Below are 20576 nucleotides of genomic sequence, written 5' to 3'. Positions count from 1 at the left end.
TTTACCATTGGGTTTTCTAGGTACTGTGATAGGTGTTGTCATTTACACTGGAAAGGAGACCAGGAGTGTAATGAATACATCAAATCCAAAAAACAAGGTGAGGATGCTTTTTCTAATCTTTTAGTGTGCTAGAGTAGATGAATAAACATAATTGGTATGAATTCATTCTGTACTGCTTTATTTTTTCTTGGTTGTCAGATGATCTTTGCTCACTGGATGCTCAATATCCATCACAGTCCATATATAATTTAAACAGAGTGGAATTTATACAGAGATTGGTGTGCTAATATGCCGCAAGGCTATGTAGTGAATAGGAGCAGGTGTGTGGCTATTTGTTGTACATTCCAGCTACAGTTTTTCAATAATGCACCTTATTGTTGGAAGTACACACTTATAACTTCCCTGTTCTGTAGTGAATGCTCAGTGATCCCTTCTCTTGACCCTGTTTTTGGGGATACTGATTGACAACATTCGTGTAACAATAACTTTCCTGTATAGTTCTTTTGGGGATGCATACTGATATTCTATCTGTATCCTGTTGTGAATATACCGTAACATCTACCCTGTACCCTATTGTTGGGAATACACATCAATAAATTCACAGTAGTAGTGTTGGTAAAAACAGAAATAATGTCCCTGTTTCCTGGGAGTAGGACTCTCAAACAGTGTAACTTCCATGCACTTTGTGTCAAAGAAAATACACTATTAATGATTGATGTTAACTATTTAAGGGGGAAAAAAACTATAAATTTATTTACCTTATATGTTATATTGCCACATGACATTTTAAAATATTGGATTCAACATAAGTGAGATATAATTGTCTTATGTGTTAGACATTTCACAAGAAACATAAACATACAGTACGCTCACATGAAAGTTTGTTAGGCGTATTCAGCACTGAAGGAGGAGTTAATTTGACATTTTGTCGTTTGGATAATGAATCATCTATTGAAGGGTCTCCAGAAATGAGGAGCAGGATGGTTTAGTAATTTGCCTCTGGAAAGCAAAGCTGTCAATATGTGTCTGAAATCGGCATCTAGTGTTGAACGTTGACGACTGTTTTGTTAAATGTGTTGATGGTGTCTGCCAGCATAAAATGTCCATCACTATTGTCTATTTCTCATGGAGACTAGATTCCCTGCAGGCTAGAGGACGGCCACATTAACTGTCCAGAGTCTGATGAGAATTCCAATCACAAATAGTTCAGTTTCTTGTAAATTAAAGCTTTGCAAATTCAGCTCAAACTTGATTATACTACATTTCTTTCTTTGATGTATTCTAAATATGTATGTGTAAATATATTTTTACAATTATATCCGTAAATTAAAGATAAATAAACCTTATTTGTTAGTGTGCATTTTTACTTAAAATTAAAAGAAAAAGGAACATAAGCTACATATTTTCATTCATGCAACAATTGATACATTCTTATTCATTTGATCCAGCTGACCCCTTGTCCTTGTTATGAAAATTTTGTGAGACAATTTTCTATTCTTTTAATAACGAGTTTACCCACCTCTGACTTCTCCTGTTTCCTGTAAGATGGCAATGTTGTGTTTCAATATAGTGCATTTATCCCCCTACTTATGCATCCCAGAATTGCAGTCTGTCAACTAGTATTCCTACACAAATGTGCCACTGCAAGAATCACCCATCTTGATACAGGTTAAAAAGAATGCAGTCATCTCAGTATTAGTCAACCATACCACGCAGTGCAGAACCCAAGACTACCAAGAGGTTAGTCACTGAGAGTCTGCTGTGTTAGAGAAACACCTACCCCATAATATGGCAACCTGCTACAGAGGAGTGAAAGAGAGCATGGTGGATGTTATTCAACTCAGTAATACAAAACTTTTTATATACTGTATATTAATCTGAAATAGTCACTTTAGTTGCTATTTAATCTGTGTTTCCTAAACCATAGAATAAGTATAGAGATGCTGTTTTGTTGGCTAATATTATAAAACATGAAAATTTATCAACTATATTATTTTTCAAGAAGAAATTATGTGAATATATGTGCAAATTAAGGCTATTTGGCAACTTAACATGTCAAGACTATTAAAAGCAAGCATGAAATGGTGAGATAAAGACGTGAATTCTTTTGACTTATCTTTTGCTTTCCTACATTAATTTGATTTAAAATGTGGCCTGATCTTCAGTTGAGTTCTAATAATAAATAATTATTAATTAGATAACATTCAAAATGTTTCATATCTTCACTGAATATATCCATACAACACCCACAATCATTGCTTACTTGCTGATATTTTAAAATTCCTACCAGGAACACTTTTCTTCTGAATCTAAGCACATTATCCTGCCTTAATGAACCTTGAACCACTGAAAACCCCATTATGTCATGTTTACTGAATTTGATTCTAATGTATTTCTGGGCATTTCAAATACTGTGTTTCAATAAAAAAAGATGTATGCCGCCAACAGGAATAAAGATAGATTGCATCAAACATCTACAAAAAGAGATATTTTGTTGTGCAGTTGGTAAGTACTGAAAAACAGGGACAGATCTTTAAACTTAGCACTGTCCCTCCAAATGATGGACAGTACCTTTGCTGGAATAAATATGTGAAGCATTAGATATAATAAGTGGTGGTTCCGCTTTTAGCACCAAATATTTCAATAAATTGTTCCCTATGCATGGTGATCTACCTGTACATTGACATGTAGGTATCTTGGTACATTCCACTGTACAGAACTACTTAAAATGGTAGTTTTAGCTGTTTGGAATGAATTGTTCATTTCAGGTTATGCTATGACATTTTTTTGTGTTAAGTACAGGATTTTACCCCAATTTAGCATTTGAAAATAAAAATAATTTTTATTATCATAGATTTGTAAGACACCACAGTGCTCAGCAGCGCTGTACACTAGGGGAAAATAGGATATACATAAAACAGGGACATACAAGGTAGACAAAATAATTGCAGACATGAAAACAAAAGGGTATGGAGGACCCTGCTCCTTAGAGAGCTTACATTCTAAGTGAAGGAGGGAACAGCTGAAACGAGGAGCAAATGTGGCTTAGAGTGGATATTGAGACAGTTGTGGGGGTCCATTAGTATTACCCTGGGGATAAGGTAAGCTTTAAAAAAAGAGATTATTTTTTTTTTTTTTTATGAATCACAGGGTCCTATACCTGCACGTTTAGCAATGTCATATAACTCATAAATTATACCATATGCAGTGATATATATATATATTGACGAATCAGGGAAAAAAATCTAGTCAACTATATCTCCTCATCAAGAAAAATTATATCTTTATCCAATTAATATGTTTGAAATAGATCAGCATTCTGAGATACTGCAGATGATGTCACATCAGTGCCCCCAAAACAACAGTAATACATATTAACAATACTATTGATATATAAAGGATCACACTAGTGATACCAGAAGTGATCTGGCTATTTGATACGAGTGTTGAACACAAAATTGGACAGTAGTCATGTCGCTCGGCTCTTAGTGTTTGTGGCAAGACCACTGGGTGTGTGGCAGCTTAAAGTAAACAAAACTCCTGACCATCAGAGCACTAGCTTGTCTGTAATTTCTCATCATACTTAAACTGATTAAACCTTCCTGATATAACTCTTCTACGTGTCTCTTTACATAATTCATTACAAATTTAGTCTCTAAACTAGGTTAGGAACCTCCTTTCTTCGTCTAAAGGAGTTTATATGTTGTTTTTTATTTTAAGATATTGCTTACATGTTACCAATGATACAAACTGGTGTATGTTGTGAGAAAGGTGCCTCAGATGAAGGGATGCATTCACATGTTGCCATGGCAGATTGCTTAATAACCTATTTCAAAGAGCAAGGATATTAGGAGAGAATGATAATACAAATTGCCTACAGCAATTATTGCAATCTCTGGGGTGTATTGATTTGTGTTTCTAATTGGGAAAAAAAGATGCTTTAGTGTGTGACTAACTGAGACAAGTAATATATTCTTTTATGTATATTGCAAATGCCCACTCTTATTTAAACCATTGGTATATTGGGAAACAAGGTGTTATCGTACTGTGAATGTCAAGTCCCAGATGTGTCTGATTATCACCATCAGGCTTATTTATTAAGGCAATGGAAAAAATTAGTGCCACCATATTCATATTTGCTCTTAGCAGCACACTCAATTCAGCAAAAACAGGTTTAGAGCTGAATAAGCTTGCTAAATAATCTTATATCCCATTTAACTTAATGTTTTCGATATGACATTTTACTGCTTCTTTTTTGAATTACATATAAGGTTATTTACCATACTACTTGCAACCTTTTGCAAAAATGCTAATCACTATGATCTCTAAATCTATAGCACTGTTCAGAATTTATTAACACATAGTAAGACACTTTGCAGTCTGATTGCATGTTACTGATTTCGATTTATGTATTGTATTGCTCATTTTTCTACCCATATAATTTTCTCTTTTTTAAAACACCTTCTCTGATCATGTTGGTCATTTTTTTTGTGTTTTAAACAGATTGTACACCTTGTCAAAATTTGCTTAAAATGCCATTTTGCTGTATTAGACAAAAAACTAGAGACACTCTTTAAAGTTTAAAGGCATAAGGGAGTCCCTAATAGAACTTTACAAAACATTTATAGATACCAAAGGTAGTAGAAGATTGAAATACCCAAATCTAAAGAATCCTGAAATGTAAAAATGTGGAGCCTATTTTTCTAATTTTACAATTAGAAGCTGTATGATTTGTAGTTCCTTGGTGACAAGTGGTGCACTTTGGAGCAATAAGCACCTTAAACATAAAAGTTGACCGTTAGTAAATGTAAACATAATTAATAGTACTATAGTTATAACTTTCACTATGTTTAAATAGTCAAACACGATGCAGCATTTGACACTTTAGTTCAGAAGTGTTATTAATCACAAGACATGCAAAACAATTTTGGTAGAGAATGTCAGAAGCACAAACGAGTCTGGTTTTAATGAAGTCTCCATATGCCCATCATGTTATTTGAAGATATACTTTGCTGTGATATTTACTAAACACTGCTTGGAGAAACGGGCAGATTCTATTAGCCACGAGGTGATGCGATATGTATCCGGAACAGTCCGTGGACACACATCGCGCCAGTGTTTCTTCTAAAATCTCTGCTAATTTTCCCTTGTGTCATATAAACATGCGCAGGGAATGTGAGCAGAGATCTCTGCATCTTATTAGCCGACAAGTGAAGTGAATAATATGGATTATCTCATTATAATGGCACCTGTCAAGGGGTGGGGTATATTGTGCAGCAAGTGAACAGACAGTTATTGAAGTTAATGTGTTGGAAGCAGGAAAAATGGGCAGGCGTAAGGATCTGAGCGACTTTGACAAGGGCCAAATTGTGATGGCTAGATGACTGGGTCAAAGCATCTCCAAAACAGCAGGTCTTGGGATGTTCCTGGTATGCAGTGGCTAGTACCTACCAAAACTGGTTCAAGGAGGGACAAACGGTGAACCGGCTACAGGGTCATGAACACCTAAGCCTCATTGATGTGCGTGGGGAGCGAAGGCTAGCCCGTCTGCTCCACAGAACCACTACTGTGCAAAATTGCTGAAAAAGCAAAGCTGAAAGATCGGTCAGAATGCCCATGCTGACCCCTGTCCACTGTCAAAAGCGCCTACAATGGGCATGTGAGCGCCAGAATTGGACTATGGAACAATTGAAGAAAGTGTTCTAGTCTGATGAATCACATTTTCTTTTACATTATGTGGTACAGCTGGGTGCGTGTGCGTCGTTTACCTGGGGAAAAGATGCACCAGGCCGCCCTATGGGAAAAATGCAACCTATTCAATGTTTATGTAGGTACCACCTAACTAAATATTGTTGCAGACCAAGTCTTCCCCTTCATAGCAACTGTAATCCCTGATGGCTGTGGCCTCTTTCAACAGACAATGTGCCCTGCCACACTGCAGAAATTGTTCCGGATTGTTTGCTGGAACAAGACAGATCAGAGGATGTATTTTAGTTGCTTATACCGTACTGAGCAAGACCCCATGCTCCCTTTCACTCCTTGCAGCAGGAAGAAGGTGCTTGACAGATTTCTTTTGCAGTAGTACACTGTTTGATTTGGGTGATTCATACATAAGGGTTAGTGCCAATGACGTCACAAGAACCATGCCCGCATTATCTTCATTTTGACCTGATCAGATCCTGTCAGGAGATTGTCTTAAAGATGTAGAAAGAGCGTGGAGGGTAGTACTTTACTTTTTAACAGAGCTGCAGTAAAATATCAGGTTTGCAATGAACAATGTACATTACATTAATGCCTTCACCACCGAGACCTTTCTTGCCCCTGCGCTGAGCCTATTTTTGCACTTTTTGGGCTGGTCACATTCCTACATCAATATCAGTTAATATCTGTAATCTGTAAGCAGTACCACAAAATTATACCTTGTTTTTTGTTTGTTTTTTGCATTGGACTCCATTTTCAGAAAATACTATTAGTTTACTTATACCTTATACTGCAAAGACAATGGGCAAAAAGTATTTTTTTTTATTGTAATTGCAAGAAAGAGAACTAAAAGCAAATGTATGTTTGTTTTTTTTTTTTTGATACTTTGTGGTTCTTGCTTTTCAAGCCACCTTTCCAAAACAGCAAAAAGCGGTTCTCATAATAATATTTAGCATTTGATAATATTACATTTTATTTTCTCTGGTCTGTGTGGTCTTGAATGAAATGCATAAAATCTGTAGCAGTATTCTGGGTAACCCAACAAAGGATAGCATTTTAAAATCAACAACCTACTGCATCAAATGAGAGTACATCATAACCACAGTTTTTTGGAGCTAAGATGGGGGAAACTGGGTATTACAACACTCTTTCCCCTTGCCTGAGTTGCAGAATGTCTTCTGTAGAGTACAGTGTTATTGACTAGTGGTCATACATTGTCACTAGTCAATATCTTCTAATTCTTCTGTTTCCAATAAGGTTGTCCCTTAGGGCTAGAGTTACTAAGCTGCGGGTTTGAAAAAGTGGGGATGTTGCCTATAGCAACCAATCAGATTCTAGCTGTCATTTTGTAGAAAGTACTACATAAATGAAAGCTAGAATCTGATTGGTTGCTATAGGCAACATCCCCACTTTTTCAAACCCGCAGTTTAGTAAATCTAGTCCTTAGTCTCTAGGTGCCAGGATTGGAAATATCAGACACTTTTAGTGCCCTCCCCCCCATTCCCTTGGCTCTTCAGATGTTTCTGTAATGTAGTGGCTGAGTACCATGCATCAAGTTTCCTTGGCCCAAACAAGACATACTCCCTTTTCAGCAGTACAGAAAATCTGAGTATTATTTTTTTGACTTTGAACCCCATGAGTGCTAAGGACAAGTGGGACACTTTAGAGTATATGGGGAGTATGAATTCCACTCGTCCTTAGCACTGAAGTTCTTAATGATTGATATCCAAAAATGTTTTGGGTTTTATTGGCACTTTAATCTGTATCAAAAACATACACTCTGTCCCCTTTTATTTCTCTGTGCTAGTTCCACAGTCGGGATATCGGGGGGGGGAATCCTTGCACACTCACCATTTATAAATTGGTGCCATTGGTTTGAGCACCCATTCTTTAAATTTATTTATTTACAAACTAGTCTGATAACTGTCCCCTACTGAGTAGTACATACAAGTTGTGTCAGTTTCTGTTTAATTTGGTTTATTGGGTCATACAATTTGGGTCATACAATTTTTTCTACCTGTGTCTAAACATTTGCTGGCAATTGCATCGAGGCATGTCTTTAACTCCATGTGAAGTCCAGTGACTTCTATCCTGGAAAATGTTCTACCAAGGAAGTGGGTCCTACATGCAAATAAAAACAACCTGAGAAAATATTGCAAAGCTAATGAGCAGCTGACAAATTAAGACAAATTTTGCTCTCACCATGCAGCATGGTATTTTTCACTGAACAATATATAGGCCTATATATTTAAAGTATTTTAGTCATCTGAGTTTCAAAAACACATTGCGTTTTTTTGCTGTGCTCTAAATGTTTTCATATCCTGAGATAGGAAATGCATAATCCAAATCATTTCATTTTCCAAACAGAATAATTATTTCATTTTAAATGGGATGGATCAGCAACTTCTCACAGCAAAACCCCTGCTGAGTGGGAAAAGTAACGGTCACTGCATGTTTATCACTTTATTCACTGAATGTGATGGGCAGGCAGTACAGATTATGTACAATAGCTTGTTCCCCCAGCAGGATTCTTAAATCTGTAATCAATTCTGGCTGTATAAATATTTTTTAAACCTTGTCAGTCTTTATAAAGTTGCGTTTGTCAGTAGCAAAGGTCATTTATGAAAGCTAATTAACCTTGGGGGAAATGAATGTGCAACAAATGTTTTTACATGACATTCTTTGTTTTGTGTTTTGATTGTTTCCCTAAGTTATCCTCATGTGACATTTTTAATAAAAAAATGCTTTCCAAATGTTTCTAAAAATAATACATGCAAAGACTTGTAGTTAACATGTTGGTGCTTTCTTAATTACTTGATGCAGAAAGCACTGATGTACTGTACTGTAACCCAGAGCAACCACAGCATTTTTTATATATTGACATGTATACATGCCGTGGCATGCTCTAAATGATACTAGACTAAATAGGCTTATTCAGTGTAATGTCTACACAAGTAAAATATTTAATGTTAACTCATCTCTCCCCAGCAAGTAGAACAGCAGTGGTCCAATGTTTGGAACCCCTGCCAATAGGGGAATTCTCAGCTCTGTAATTGATAATGGTCCTTTCATGGATTGCAATAGATTTTTGAACTTCAGAGCATTTGGCTTTTTGTTGTAGACATGTGCACTCAGTGGCCACTTCATAGGATACACCTTTCTAATACTGGGTAGGACCCCCCTTTTCCCCCATAACAGCCTGAGTTATATGTTCAATGGATTTTCAAGGTGCTGTAAACATTACTTAGAGATTCTGGTACATGTTGACATAATAGTATTACGCATTTGCTTTAGACTTGACAGCTGTATATTAATACTACAAATCTCCCATTTCTACACATCTCAGAGGTGCTCTATTAGATCGAGATTTGGTGACTGGGGAGGCCATTATAGTACACTGATCATGTTCGTGGAACCAGCTTGAGAAGACATGTGTTTTAGGATGAGTTATCCTGCTGGAAGTAGCCATTAGAAGATGGGTAGACTGTGGCTATAAAGGGATTCACATGTCCAGCTACAATACTCATGCTGCTTTAATTAAACAAAGCAGATTTGGTATTAAGGGACTTAATATGTGCCAATTATTATTATCGTAGATTTGTAAGGCACCACAGTGCTCTGCGGCACCGTACAGTTTGGAAAATAGGGTCATATATAAAACAAGGACAGGCAAGGCAGACAAAATAAATGCAGACATGAAAACAAAGGGTACGGAGGACCTTGCTCATTAGAGAGCTTACATTCTAAGTGTAAGAGGGCACAGCTGAAACAAGAGGAGCGAGTGTGGCTTATAATGGAGATTGGGACAGCTGTGAGGGTGTATTAGTGTGCATAGTATCATCAGGGATAAGGGAAACATTTAAAAAAAGTTTTTAGAGAAAGCTTTGTAGGCTGTGGGAATGTCTTATTGGGTGTGATAGGGAATTCTATAAGTGGGAAGTAGCATGGGAGAAGTCTTGTTTGCGTGAGTGAGAGGTGGTTACCAGAGATGACACAAGGCATAGGTCAGAGGTAGATCTAAGAAGGAGGGAGGGAGAGTATTTTGATATGAGATTTGACATGTATGAAGGGATGGTGTTGTTAAGGGCTTTGTAGCTAAGGGTGAGTAATTTGAAATGGATTCTGGAGGGCACAGGGAGTCAGTGTAGGGGTTTGCAAAGTGGTGCAGCAGATGTGGAGCTGTGAGAGAAGAAGATCAGTCTTGCAGCAGCATTTAGATTGGATTGAAGTGTGGATATATGGGTGTCAGGAATGCCAGATAGCAGGAAGTTGCAGTAGTCAAGACGGGAGATAGCCAATAAAACATTCCCCACACCATTATACCACCAGCCTGCACCATTGACATAAGGCAAGATGGATCCATGGATTCATGTTGTTTACACCAAATTCTGATCTTACCATCTGCACGTGTCAGCAGAAATCAAGATTCGTCAGACCAGGCAATGTTTTTCCAATTTTAAGTTGTCCAGTTTTGGCGAGCCTGTTCCCAATTTAGCCTGTTTCCTGTTCTTGGCTGACAGTAACCCGATTTGCTGCTCTTGTAGCCAGTCCACTTCAAGGTTTGACGAGTTGTGCATTTAGATCTTGTCAAGGCAAGGCATCCCTTGAAAAAGTTTCCTATGCTGGGACCAAAATGGCTGTCAAGCACCATTTGACAACATGGTCCTGTGATAAGTACTGTAGCATCGTTTGCTGCTGTTTTTAGCACTGGATTAAATGGTGATTTTTTTATCACTTTTTAAGTGCTGGTTTCCTAGTGTAGTCACACATACTTGATTGAACAATTATTGAATTTTGGACTGGATACCCTAATCATCGACTTTATATGATGTGCGGTTCTCTATTATTATTATTTTAAATATATATATTCATCAAATAGGCATTTAAATCCAGTCTGGCTGTCTTTTATTGGCATGAAACATAAAATAACTTCTCATCTGAGCTCTAACAGAAAAAAAAATCCTACCTTACCCAGTGTATCCTATTAACACTGGTCATTTCACAAATTCTCTCCACCACAGTTCTAGAGACACAGCCTCCTTATAAAAGATCACACCCCAGGTAATCTATAACCTAATCAACCTCTTCTAGAACACATAGGGCAATACCTCCCCGTTCAAACCTGTGTGGTTGAACTTGCTTTTATTTGTTTGTGTTTGTTAACTTACTGGTTTTCCCTAGCGAACTTTGTTGCAATATCAACCAGGTCCCTGCAATCCCCTATAATGGGAAGTGGTATAAATGGGCTCCAAAAATGAGATACAGGAGCTGTTAACTGACGATCAAGACAGTATTCGCAATATTTCTGGATGTCTGTATGTACATCGCCAAAAGACCCTGTGTGAAATCTAATATATATAATATACACACATGCACAAAATACTGGTCAAAAGTATTAGATTACCACCATTGTTCCAGGTTTTTTGAAGTTTAAGCAATTCAAGACCAGTGAATAACCTTAAATGGTATGCGGTTTAAAACACAAATTTGGATTAGCAAAAACTGAAAAATAAGTTTCAAAGCTATAGAAAAAGGACTTTTTCATGGAACAAGTAGTGGGTTATCATCTTGCGTCTCAGCAATGGAAGTACATGAATACTTGATGCAAACAATTCCTACAGGTGTCCCAACTTTTGTTGATTACTGACTCCCTGTCTGAATAAAAACAGTTTTGTAACAGACTGTTATTACTACCTCTGCAGCATTATTTAGGCAATATTTTACTGCAGGAAGTAGTTATTGCTATCAGAATGTTGAGAAAAAGGCCATTAACAAAGGAAGATAGACCATTTCAACCCTTATAAGTGTAGCTCTTTCCTTTAGATAATTTGTAAAGAGAGCCAAGGTGTCATTGAGTGCAATTTCCTACACCATCAAATGGCACTTGGAAACTGGAGGAAACATTGACAGGAAGAGGTCTGGCAGACCCCAAACCATAACAGAATCAGAAGTCAAGTTTCTTAGTCAATCGCTTGCGTGATAGGCGGCTTACAGCACAACAGCTTAACAGAGGTTGAAGTAATCAAGTCTTCATTTCAACTGTGAAGAGAAGACTTCGATCTGCAGGTTTGACAGGTTGAGTGGCAGTAAGAAAGCCATTGTTAAGATGGCAAAATAAGAAAAAGAGGCTTGATTGGACCATGAAGCACCACCAGTGGACTACTGAATGTCAGGATCTGCCTTGCTTTCCTTGCAGCATCGTCAGGATGCTGCTTCATCTCAGCAGCTCCTGCCTCTGGGAATTATTGGACTTTATTATTATGCTCATTGACTGTTTCTCCCGCAGTACCTCTTATCTACCAGAGATGCTGTTATTGTCCTTGTTTCTTCCTTCTACTAGGAGTTACCTTGCTGCGCTAATTATCACCAGCGCCTGATTGTCTCTCTACTTATACCTGCCACTCCCAGTATACCTTGATGATCATTGTTGTTTCATTGCATTCCTTATGGTTTGTTTTTTACTGCTGCTCCTGTGTCTTGGACTTCACATACCGCTGCTATACCACTATGGATCTCTCTCCATCTACCTTTCTACCTGTGTCTGCAGTATTCCCTGTGCAGTTTTCAGCTATATTGGATTCGTACCACACCTTTATGCTTCATCACATTTCAGGCTCCATTGCTGTGATTTACTTTGAAGCGTGACACTGAAGACTAGAAGAAGGTCTTATGGACTGATGAATCAAAATTTGCAATCTTCAGTTCATTATGCAGAGTTTTTGAAACTCTTACCGATGGTTATCATAATGGAAACTGACAAAAATTATTGTGATCAGTTTTGGAACGCATTAGATCGAACCGGAAGTAAATTACATGATCATTTTAGTCCGAAACCATTATGGCTTGGAACGCAGATCAGAATAAACTGGAAGGAACCTTTCATTCAGTTCCAGCCTGATCACATTTTTAGATTGAACACAAATAATGAGAGATTGGAAGTAGCACTGGGAGAAGCTGTGGTTTGATCATATTTATGTTACCATGACATCTTTTATATGTTTAGCCGCAATGTTACTATTACTGTTTATTTGATTACGGTGGACTGAGGTGAAATAACATAGAGTTTGGTTTTCAATATAATTTGCAAATTCCCACTAAAGTAGGAATTTTCTACATATTTTAGGACTTTCAATTGATTTAAATATTTTTGTTGACATCAAGAGGTATAGAGTTTTCATATTCAATTGTAATAATATGTACTTATATTTGGGGAAAGTGATTGAACAATGTGACTATAAAATGGAGTCCCAAATGTTATATCTCATCCACCTTGAGAAAGACCTATGGTTGAAACGTGTTGGAGGATGAGGATGAAAGTTCTGTGCTAAACTATCCCACCCACATTACCATCTTGACTTGGACAGAATATCCAGTGTTTCCAATACCCTGGGGAAGTTTAATACCTTGATACGCTGGGATTGGCAAATGCCAGAAGGGCCGATGGCTAGTCGGGCCGATCCGATGGGGGCACCATGCCCGCCCGAGCAGTGCAGCTCACTGCGCGCTGCTCAGCGGAGGGAGTTCAATGAGATGTGCGGTCATGTAATATTAATCACAATGGACGGCACCTGTCACATGGTGCACGTCCCATGTGATCACTGGCAACAGCCGCACATCACATTGAGCTCCCTCCGCCGAGCAACAAGGTAAGTGTGTATTACTGAGGGGGGCTGTGTATTACTGAGGGGGACTGTGTAGTACTGAGGGGGGCTGTGTATTAATGAGGGGGGCTGTGTATTACTGATGGGGCTGTGTGTATTACTGAGGGGGGCTGTGTATTACTGAGGGGGGCTGTGTGTATTACTGAGGGGGGCTGTGTGTATTACTGAGGGGGGGCTGTGTGTATTACTGAGGGGGGCTGTGTGTATTACTGAGGGGGGCTGTGTGTATTACTGAGGGGGGGCTGTGTGTATTACTGAGGGGGGCTGTGTGTGTCACTGAGGGGGGCTGTGTGTATTACTGAGGGGGCTGTGTGTTTCACTGAGGGGGCCTTTGTTTCACTGAGGGGGCCTTTGTTTCACTGAGGGGGGCTGTGATAAATGTAATGTTTTATTATAATGTATGTATCAATGCCCCATGTTGGCCACACCCACAAAACAATGTAGTCACGCCCTTTTCATGCTTGAACTGAGGTGGGCCTCTGTATTTTAAATGCCAGGGCTGATTTTTAGTCCCAGTCCGGCCCTGCACTGGGGTGTATTAATTTGTTTACTGTAATAAACTATATTGGACTTTTTTGTTCACATGCTACTATTGGATTGAATAATCTGAGAAGAAAAGAAGACACAGATACATCAAGAATAAACAATTTAAGTATTCTTTACACTGTGTGGTTTGAAGTTAGATTTACTTTTCTTTGTCATTAGACAAACCATAATTGCTCAGATGTTCCTTTATGAACATTATTTATAATTATACCTTTCTATCATAGCTTGTATTAACTTTTTCAGCAATTTTGGATGCAGTAGCTCTTTTGTGGGATTGGACCATATGGGCTAGCCTTCACTCCACGTGCATCAATGAGCCTTGTGAGCTCATGACCCTGTCGTCTGTTCACTGGTTGGCCATCCTTGGACTACTTTTTTTAGGTACTAACCACTGCATTCCGGGAACACCACACAAGACCTGCTGTTTTGAAGATGCTCTGACCCAGTTAGAGCATCACAAGTTAGCATCATACTTAGCCCACACGCATTGTTTAATATGCATATGCTTATAACATATGTGTCAAATGTGTATAGAGTACACATATTTGATATTGCTATACTCGAGATAGCATTTTGAATGTCTGGGAATGTTTGTACCTCCACTTCAAATCCAAGTGCAGCGGGAATGATGGGAGGGGGGGGTGTTGTGGTGTTGACATGATTTGTGTCATCAAGCCCCCACCTATGTCCTTGAACAGTGGAGGTGGTGCTTGATGATGCAAATCCCTTCATCAAGGCCGCAGCCACTTCACTAGAAAGGGAAGCAGGATTCGGAAGGAAAGCCTACTCTCCCAGGAGTCTCCAGGACATTTTGGGCAGTAATCAAGTATGGTTTGTAATTATGTGAAACATTGGAAATTGGAAATTTTGTTGAATAAAAAATGTTTTTTTTTAAAATTTATTTTAATGCACTTCCAATAGTCCTATCGGTCCTTGAGGGAAAGAAAAATGTATTCAATTTCATGGACTAAGATACAAAAGTTATGCCAATTTGAATCAAGAGAGTGAAAGCATTGCAGTCTTGAATTGGTTAATGATTTTAATTATTTTTTTGTCCTGAAATATTGCAAATCTTTTGTCTTTCATGAATTTGAACTAAATAGCTATTAGGGTACACATTAGTAGTTTGAGTCTGCTACACTTCTTGAATGTTGGTCATTAATTATTTTTCATGATACATAAATAGCATTTTAAATGTACATATGACTGCTAAAAATATCTTTCTCAACACATGAAAAGCACAACTTAAGTAACTGTGTTAAACTGAGAATAATGACTTGCTGCATTTTTAAATTAAACTTGTTTGCATTTTCTCAAAAGACAAAACTAAATGTCCCAAGTATTGCACTTGAAATGAATGCCATTGTGATTTTTTTTCTTTTCATCATAATCACTCTCATTTTTCAATCACTGGTTCAATTGCTGTGTGTTTGTGTTAATAATTGCTCACAAAGCATATGATAAGGAGGGAGAAGCAGATATTGAAACTGCATCTCAGGGAGCCGGAATAATGCTTGGCATACAAATTTCTAAACTGCCTAAACACACACAATGTTTGAATGCTTTTTAAATAGCCATCCTTTGCTGCTTTTTCCTTTTTTTAGTGGGTCGTTAATTAACCTGAGCATGGCGCATTTGCCCAAAAACTTAGTTTTATTTTCTAATTTCCCTTTGGCTGATGAGCAGAGAAAAAAGTGGTGCCCATGCGTCATATAGGAAAATGGCCTTAACAGCGTGCGAGATTCACTTATCTCACCCTCACCAACATTTCTTCATCCAAAAATATTGCCCCCTAACATTTACCAATCTATATATATATATATATATATATATATATATATATATATATATATATATATATATATACACAACTACGTACATGTTTAGATCACATAACTACTAGCTGGCATTATCTATGCTCAACTGAATAGCTATCCTTACCCTCTACACACATTGATGAAGAATGCCACACTTAACAATCCTGTGCACAGTGGCAGAACTACCACCACTGGAGTTTGTGATGGGCGTTAATTGGGGCTTCACTGTGCATATGCCAGCTCTACACCTATTCAGAAGAGCAGAGCAGGGGCTTCCAGAGGGGCGGACTGGTATTGCCAGGCTCTCCCCCAAGTTTTGCTATGTTCTGCCCATGTCGTCTGTGCATTAAAATTTATTAGTAATACTTGTTATACAATTTATTTAACTTAATATTTCAATTGAGATTGGTAATGCTTGCACTTACAGTATTACAGGGGACCTTAGTAAGGACAGATCATTCTGTCATTACAAATTGGAAAGGAAGCAAATTGTATGAGAGGCCATTTGGTGGTGGGGGATGTGTCACTTCCAGTGTCTTAAGGGCAGAACCATCTTTACCTTCTGTTTCATGTAATGTCATGATCTCCTCACAGTCTTGTGCTGTACCGTATGTCAGCACTTTATAAGTAAAGGATAATAATTAGGGCTGTAAGTGTGGCTGGAAGATGTCCATGCACAATAGAAGTCATCTTCTCTTTTCATCAAAGTCCTGATAATGATCCTTTTGATTTCAGTATAATCATTTTTCTGGTGCAAAATCGTATTATCATTTTTATGGAGTAGATTATTAAACATAAACATAATTTTGGGATATAATTAAGTATGAATTTATCCCAAGCATCTGTGGTCACACCCTTATTAACCTCTTACTATAGAGATGAATAAAATTGGCTTTGCATTTGTGATAGTTATTGTTATTGAGAATTTTAAATGTAATTATGTTGGCAGTATTATGTGGCAGAACGTGGGACTAACACAATGCTCCACTGAGGCCCATCTGCAAATTAATTTCTCCTTGTGGAGGCCTGGTTTAAATTTCGGACCCTAACAATACAGTAGGAGGTAAGGGCAGAGGTGGATTTATGTTTACAAAGATTTTTGAAAAGGTGAAAATAACCTTTACCTCTTGCTTAACTCCATTAGCAGATCGGGCTGCTGGAGTTAAGTAAGAGTTCCAGCACAAGCATACCTTTTAAATTGCCAAGATGCCAATCAAAGGTGGTGGGGCCAAATGGGACCAGTGGCTGGGCCAACCGAGATCAGCCAATCAGAATGAAGGGGGGCGTGACTATGCTAAACCCCCCCTAAAAATAAAGTCTAGGTCGGCCCCTGCTTAACTCTGAGGTGTGCAGAATCTAAGTGACCAGCTCGCCATCTCCTAGAGAACAGATCTTTAATGAATTTTTATATTACCATAGAAAGTTGGATAGGAAAACACTATGGGCCTGATTCATTAAGTTAAGTAAGGCAAAAAAAAGGTTGTTTTCTCCTGGAGAAATCATGTTACAATGCAAGAGGTGCAAATCAGTTTATTATTTTACACTTAAGATAAATAATGGCTGTTTTGTCATGTAGTACACAAATACTTAATAGCTTTATTTGTACACTGAAATTTAAAGTTGATCTAGGACACGCCCTTCCCCAACTATAAATCTATCCCCACATTTTAAATTTAGCTCCCCCTCCAATGCAACATGGGTTTTGCCAGGGTGCAAAGTCACTCCTTTTTTTTTTGCTATACTTTCCTTAATGAATCAGGGCCTTCATGTTTGTTCCTTCAGATATGACCTATTTCACCCAAATGTGGAACCAAGTGGGAAGAGCAGAGTGGCTTGGCTGAAATGGGTCATGTTGTCAGGTGTTTTGTGTTCTCAGACGTGAAGTTTCCTCTTTTTGATGGACTTATTAAAGCCACAGTGGAAAGACAGTGTGAGTCTGAACAATGTATCTTACCTTCATGTCTCATATATGAGAATTTGATTTTTAACTTATTTGTCCTTTACAAACTTGGGCTTCGCTATTTGAAAAATGAACAGCTTGTCTTATGAAAGTAAGGAAGCATATGGCAACCTTGTCTAACCTCTCTAATCTCTAGAGTGATGTTCTCTGTTAGTGAGCTCAAAGTGCTTGATGTTCTGCTTTTAATGCTTATCTCTGAAGAATGATACTACTGTAATAGAGTCATCATTTGCATGTATATTTTGTGTATAGTTGGGAGTTGGGCCTTGGCTTGAAGTAGATGTTGGGGTCATGTTTTTTTTAGAATTGTACACAACATTTTTGTTAAACATGTTTTGGTAAAATATAAGGACCAGTGGAATCTGTTTTAAATCACAGGAACTATTTTAAAGCAAACACATGTAAAACCATGATTTTCACGAGTTAACCTTTCTTTTGGTAGCACAGTTTTAAGTGAAATTTACCTTGCCATATGTCTGTCTGAAGTAGTGCTAAATCAGTGGGTAGCTGTAAGTCCTTACAAGTGCTTACAAAAGTCATGAAATGGTTTTGGTTATTACTTAATCACAGCAGTGTTTAAGTGAAGGGTCTGTGTGTTTGTAGTGACCCAGAACTGCCACCTTGCAGGGCTGCTACCTGCTGTCATTTCTGTAGGCTGCAGTAACTTATAACCACCTGATCTCAGTGAAGCGTAGTGCTTGTCCGCTGAGAACCACATACATAATACACTGCTATTTACTGGGTTGCAGAAGATATAAAATATAGAATACCTGCCATCTTAAAGTGGGTGTACAGTTTCCTATTGTTCTACAAACAATAATATTAACGATGATATTCCACATAGGATTTATCTTCGTTTAGTATTGCTTTGCTGTTTATTTCCTCTCTGTCCCTCACATGTAACAGTTCTTTAATCCTTTTTGTAATCTGATGAGCTTTGCTCATGGTTGTAGCCTACAGCTCCATATTATATTAATGCATTTTACTTGTAATTTAGAGAACAAGAAGAATATCCTGATTTGAAGACTAAACTGTCCCCCGTGGCACTTGCACAGCTGATAATCGCGAACTAGAAAGATGTGTATATCAAATAGTTTACAAAATGAAGCCAGCTGTGTTTCCCTACATACTGTGGCTTCCTGACATGCATCATTAAACCTTATTAGCTACTTCCTTTTACAAAGATTCTTGTAGTCTTGAACATTGCATATTAACATTTTCTGCCCCTCCAACTGGAAATTATTTGCTTTATTGTAGAGTGTCAACTTGCTCTAGTTTCTGATGCATTGTAATTGGTACTTTAGAGTATAATCATAGTGAAATACCACTCCATGCATCTCTTTATTTGGAAATTAATACAGACCTTTTCACTTTATCTGTCAATCTCGATAACTTTTCCCACAATTCCCAACTGTTGGGATTTCTTACAAACCATTAAGTATGTAACGGATGATAAAATATCTTCAATAGCATAAAATAGTAGGAAAATGCAGAGCATCCATGTAAATTAATTTTGCGTTTTCGCAAGGTGCAGGCAATAAACATGCTAAGTGGATTGATGAAGTATTTCATGCTGGTTAATTTAGTCATCTTAACACAATTATTTTTGCGTTAAGTGTTGTGATATTCCGCAGCCTTCATTTATTTTTGCAGCACAAAGTATAGTATAAGCATTTTTGTTTGTCATTGTTCTCTAGCATACACTATACAATGTGTTTTGTTTGCTTAGTTATATAGCGGCATTTTAGTGGGGTTTTTCTTATTTATTTTCATAGGTGAATTTCTAGATTAAAAATTTCACAGTTCATCATTAAAATTCTGATTTATGCATTTTCTTTTTTTTGTTTTTTAATGGCAAGTTGTTAGCCTTACACGAGCCTCCTAAAAATCACCTAATTTGTGCATTATTGTGTACTATTTAATTCGAATGATACTTTATGCTTGGTCTGAACTGATAGCCATGCATACATCTTTGTATAAAAACAACCATCTTCATTAGAGTAATGGAACAAACACCTCAAAATAGCGTGTCTTTACTCAGACCAAGAGTTTCTCAGGCCAGACTTCCCTGCCATTTCCTAGGTCTGAGAGCGCAGCCTTTAAATAAAGATAACACACTTGTGTAGCAGTTCTGTTGCTGTCAGGTGCCACATACTGTCTAATATAGAGTGTGATTCTGCCATCCTTTCACCACTCCTGCAAACCAGGCTCTCCAAAGCTATTGTGTTGCTTACCTGTTGGCATTAACAAAATGCCAGTGACACCGCATGTCAAACGTGGCAAGCTGAAAAAAAAGTTAAATGCCCACTCTGAGTTAAATTATATAATAATAAATATGGCAGATACAGGATGGCATTGTATTTGACAAGTGGTTTTTAACCAGTGTTTACACCTGTGGTCAGTGCCGTTGCTCTTTTCTGCAGGTGAAGTGGAAGTGGGTATGGGGTCATTGGAGCCAATAGGTTTCATCCCCATAACCATTTGCAAATGTTAGTAAAAGCATGGTTTATAAGCAAGTGGGTAAATGGCCTTACAGAAAGCCATAGAGAGTAAACAATGTCTAGTTTATTGTCACATTACAATTTTTGTTTTCTTTCAATGTATGACAGAAGTCTGAGTTACACATCTCTTCTACCACTTGCATTTCTGCTGCTCTCTACATAGTGTCATAAATTGATAAATCTTCTGAGTTTTCCTTCTAATATTGTGCGCCCAGGCATTTGGGAATATTGAGTGAGAAGTCCCATCAATACACACAATCACATAGACATATTTTTTTACATTTTGTTTTTTTCTTATTTTACCTTTAATTAATTCTTACAGTGTAAAATTGTTTGATGGCATTTTTGGATTTCCCTAGTTTTGCCCACATATTGTGGGATATTTATGAAA

At 37.7% G+C, this 20576-nt stretch overlaps 1 protein-coding gene across 2 annotated transcripts in view; it reads left to right on the top strand.

The window, feature by feature from the left end:
- LOC142158866 (putative phospholipid-transporting ATPase IIB) overlaps window positions 1-20576 on the top strand; it is a 272638-nt gene that overhangs the window by 155059 nt on the left and 97003 nt on the right. For both annotated transcript variants that reach the window (XM_075213200.1, XM_075213199.1), the window contains exon 11: window positions 21-97. In XM_075213200.1, the coding sequence (XP_075069301.1) occupies window positions 21-97 (77 nt within the window). The remainder of the gene's footprint in view (window positions 1-20; window positions 98-20576) is intronic.

This window comes from Mixophyes fleayi, chromosome 5 (genome assembly GCF_038048845.1).
Source record: "Mixophyes fleayi isolate aMixFle1 chromosome 5, aMixFle1.hap1, whole genome shotgun sequence".
Classification (NCBI taxonomy): domain Eukaryota; kingdom Metazoa; phylum Chordata; class Amphibia; order Anura; family Limnodynastidae; genus Mixophyes; species Mixophyes fleayi.
Note: the sequence above shows the minus strand (reverse complement) of the source record. Positions and strands in the feature narration are given on the sequence as shown.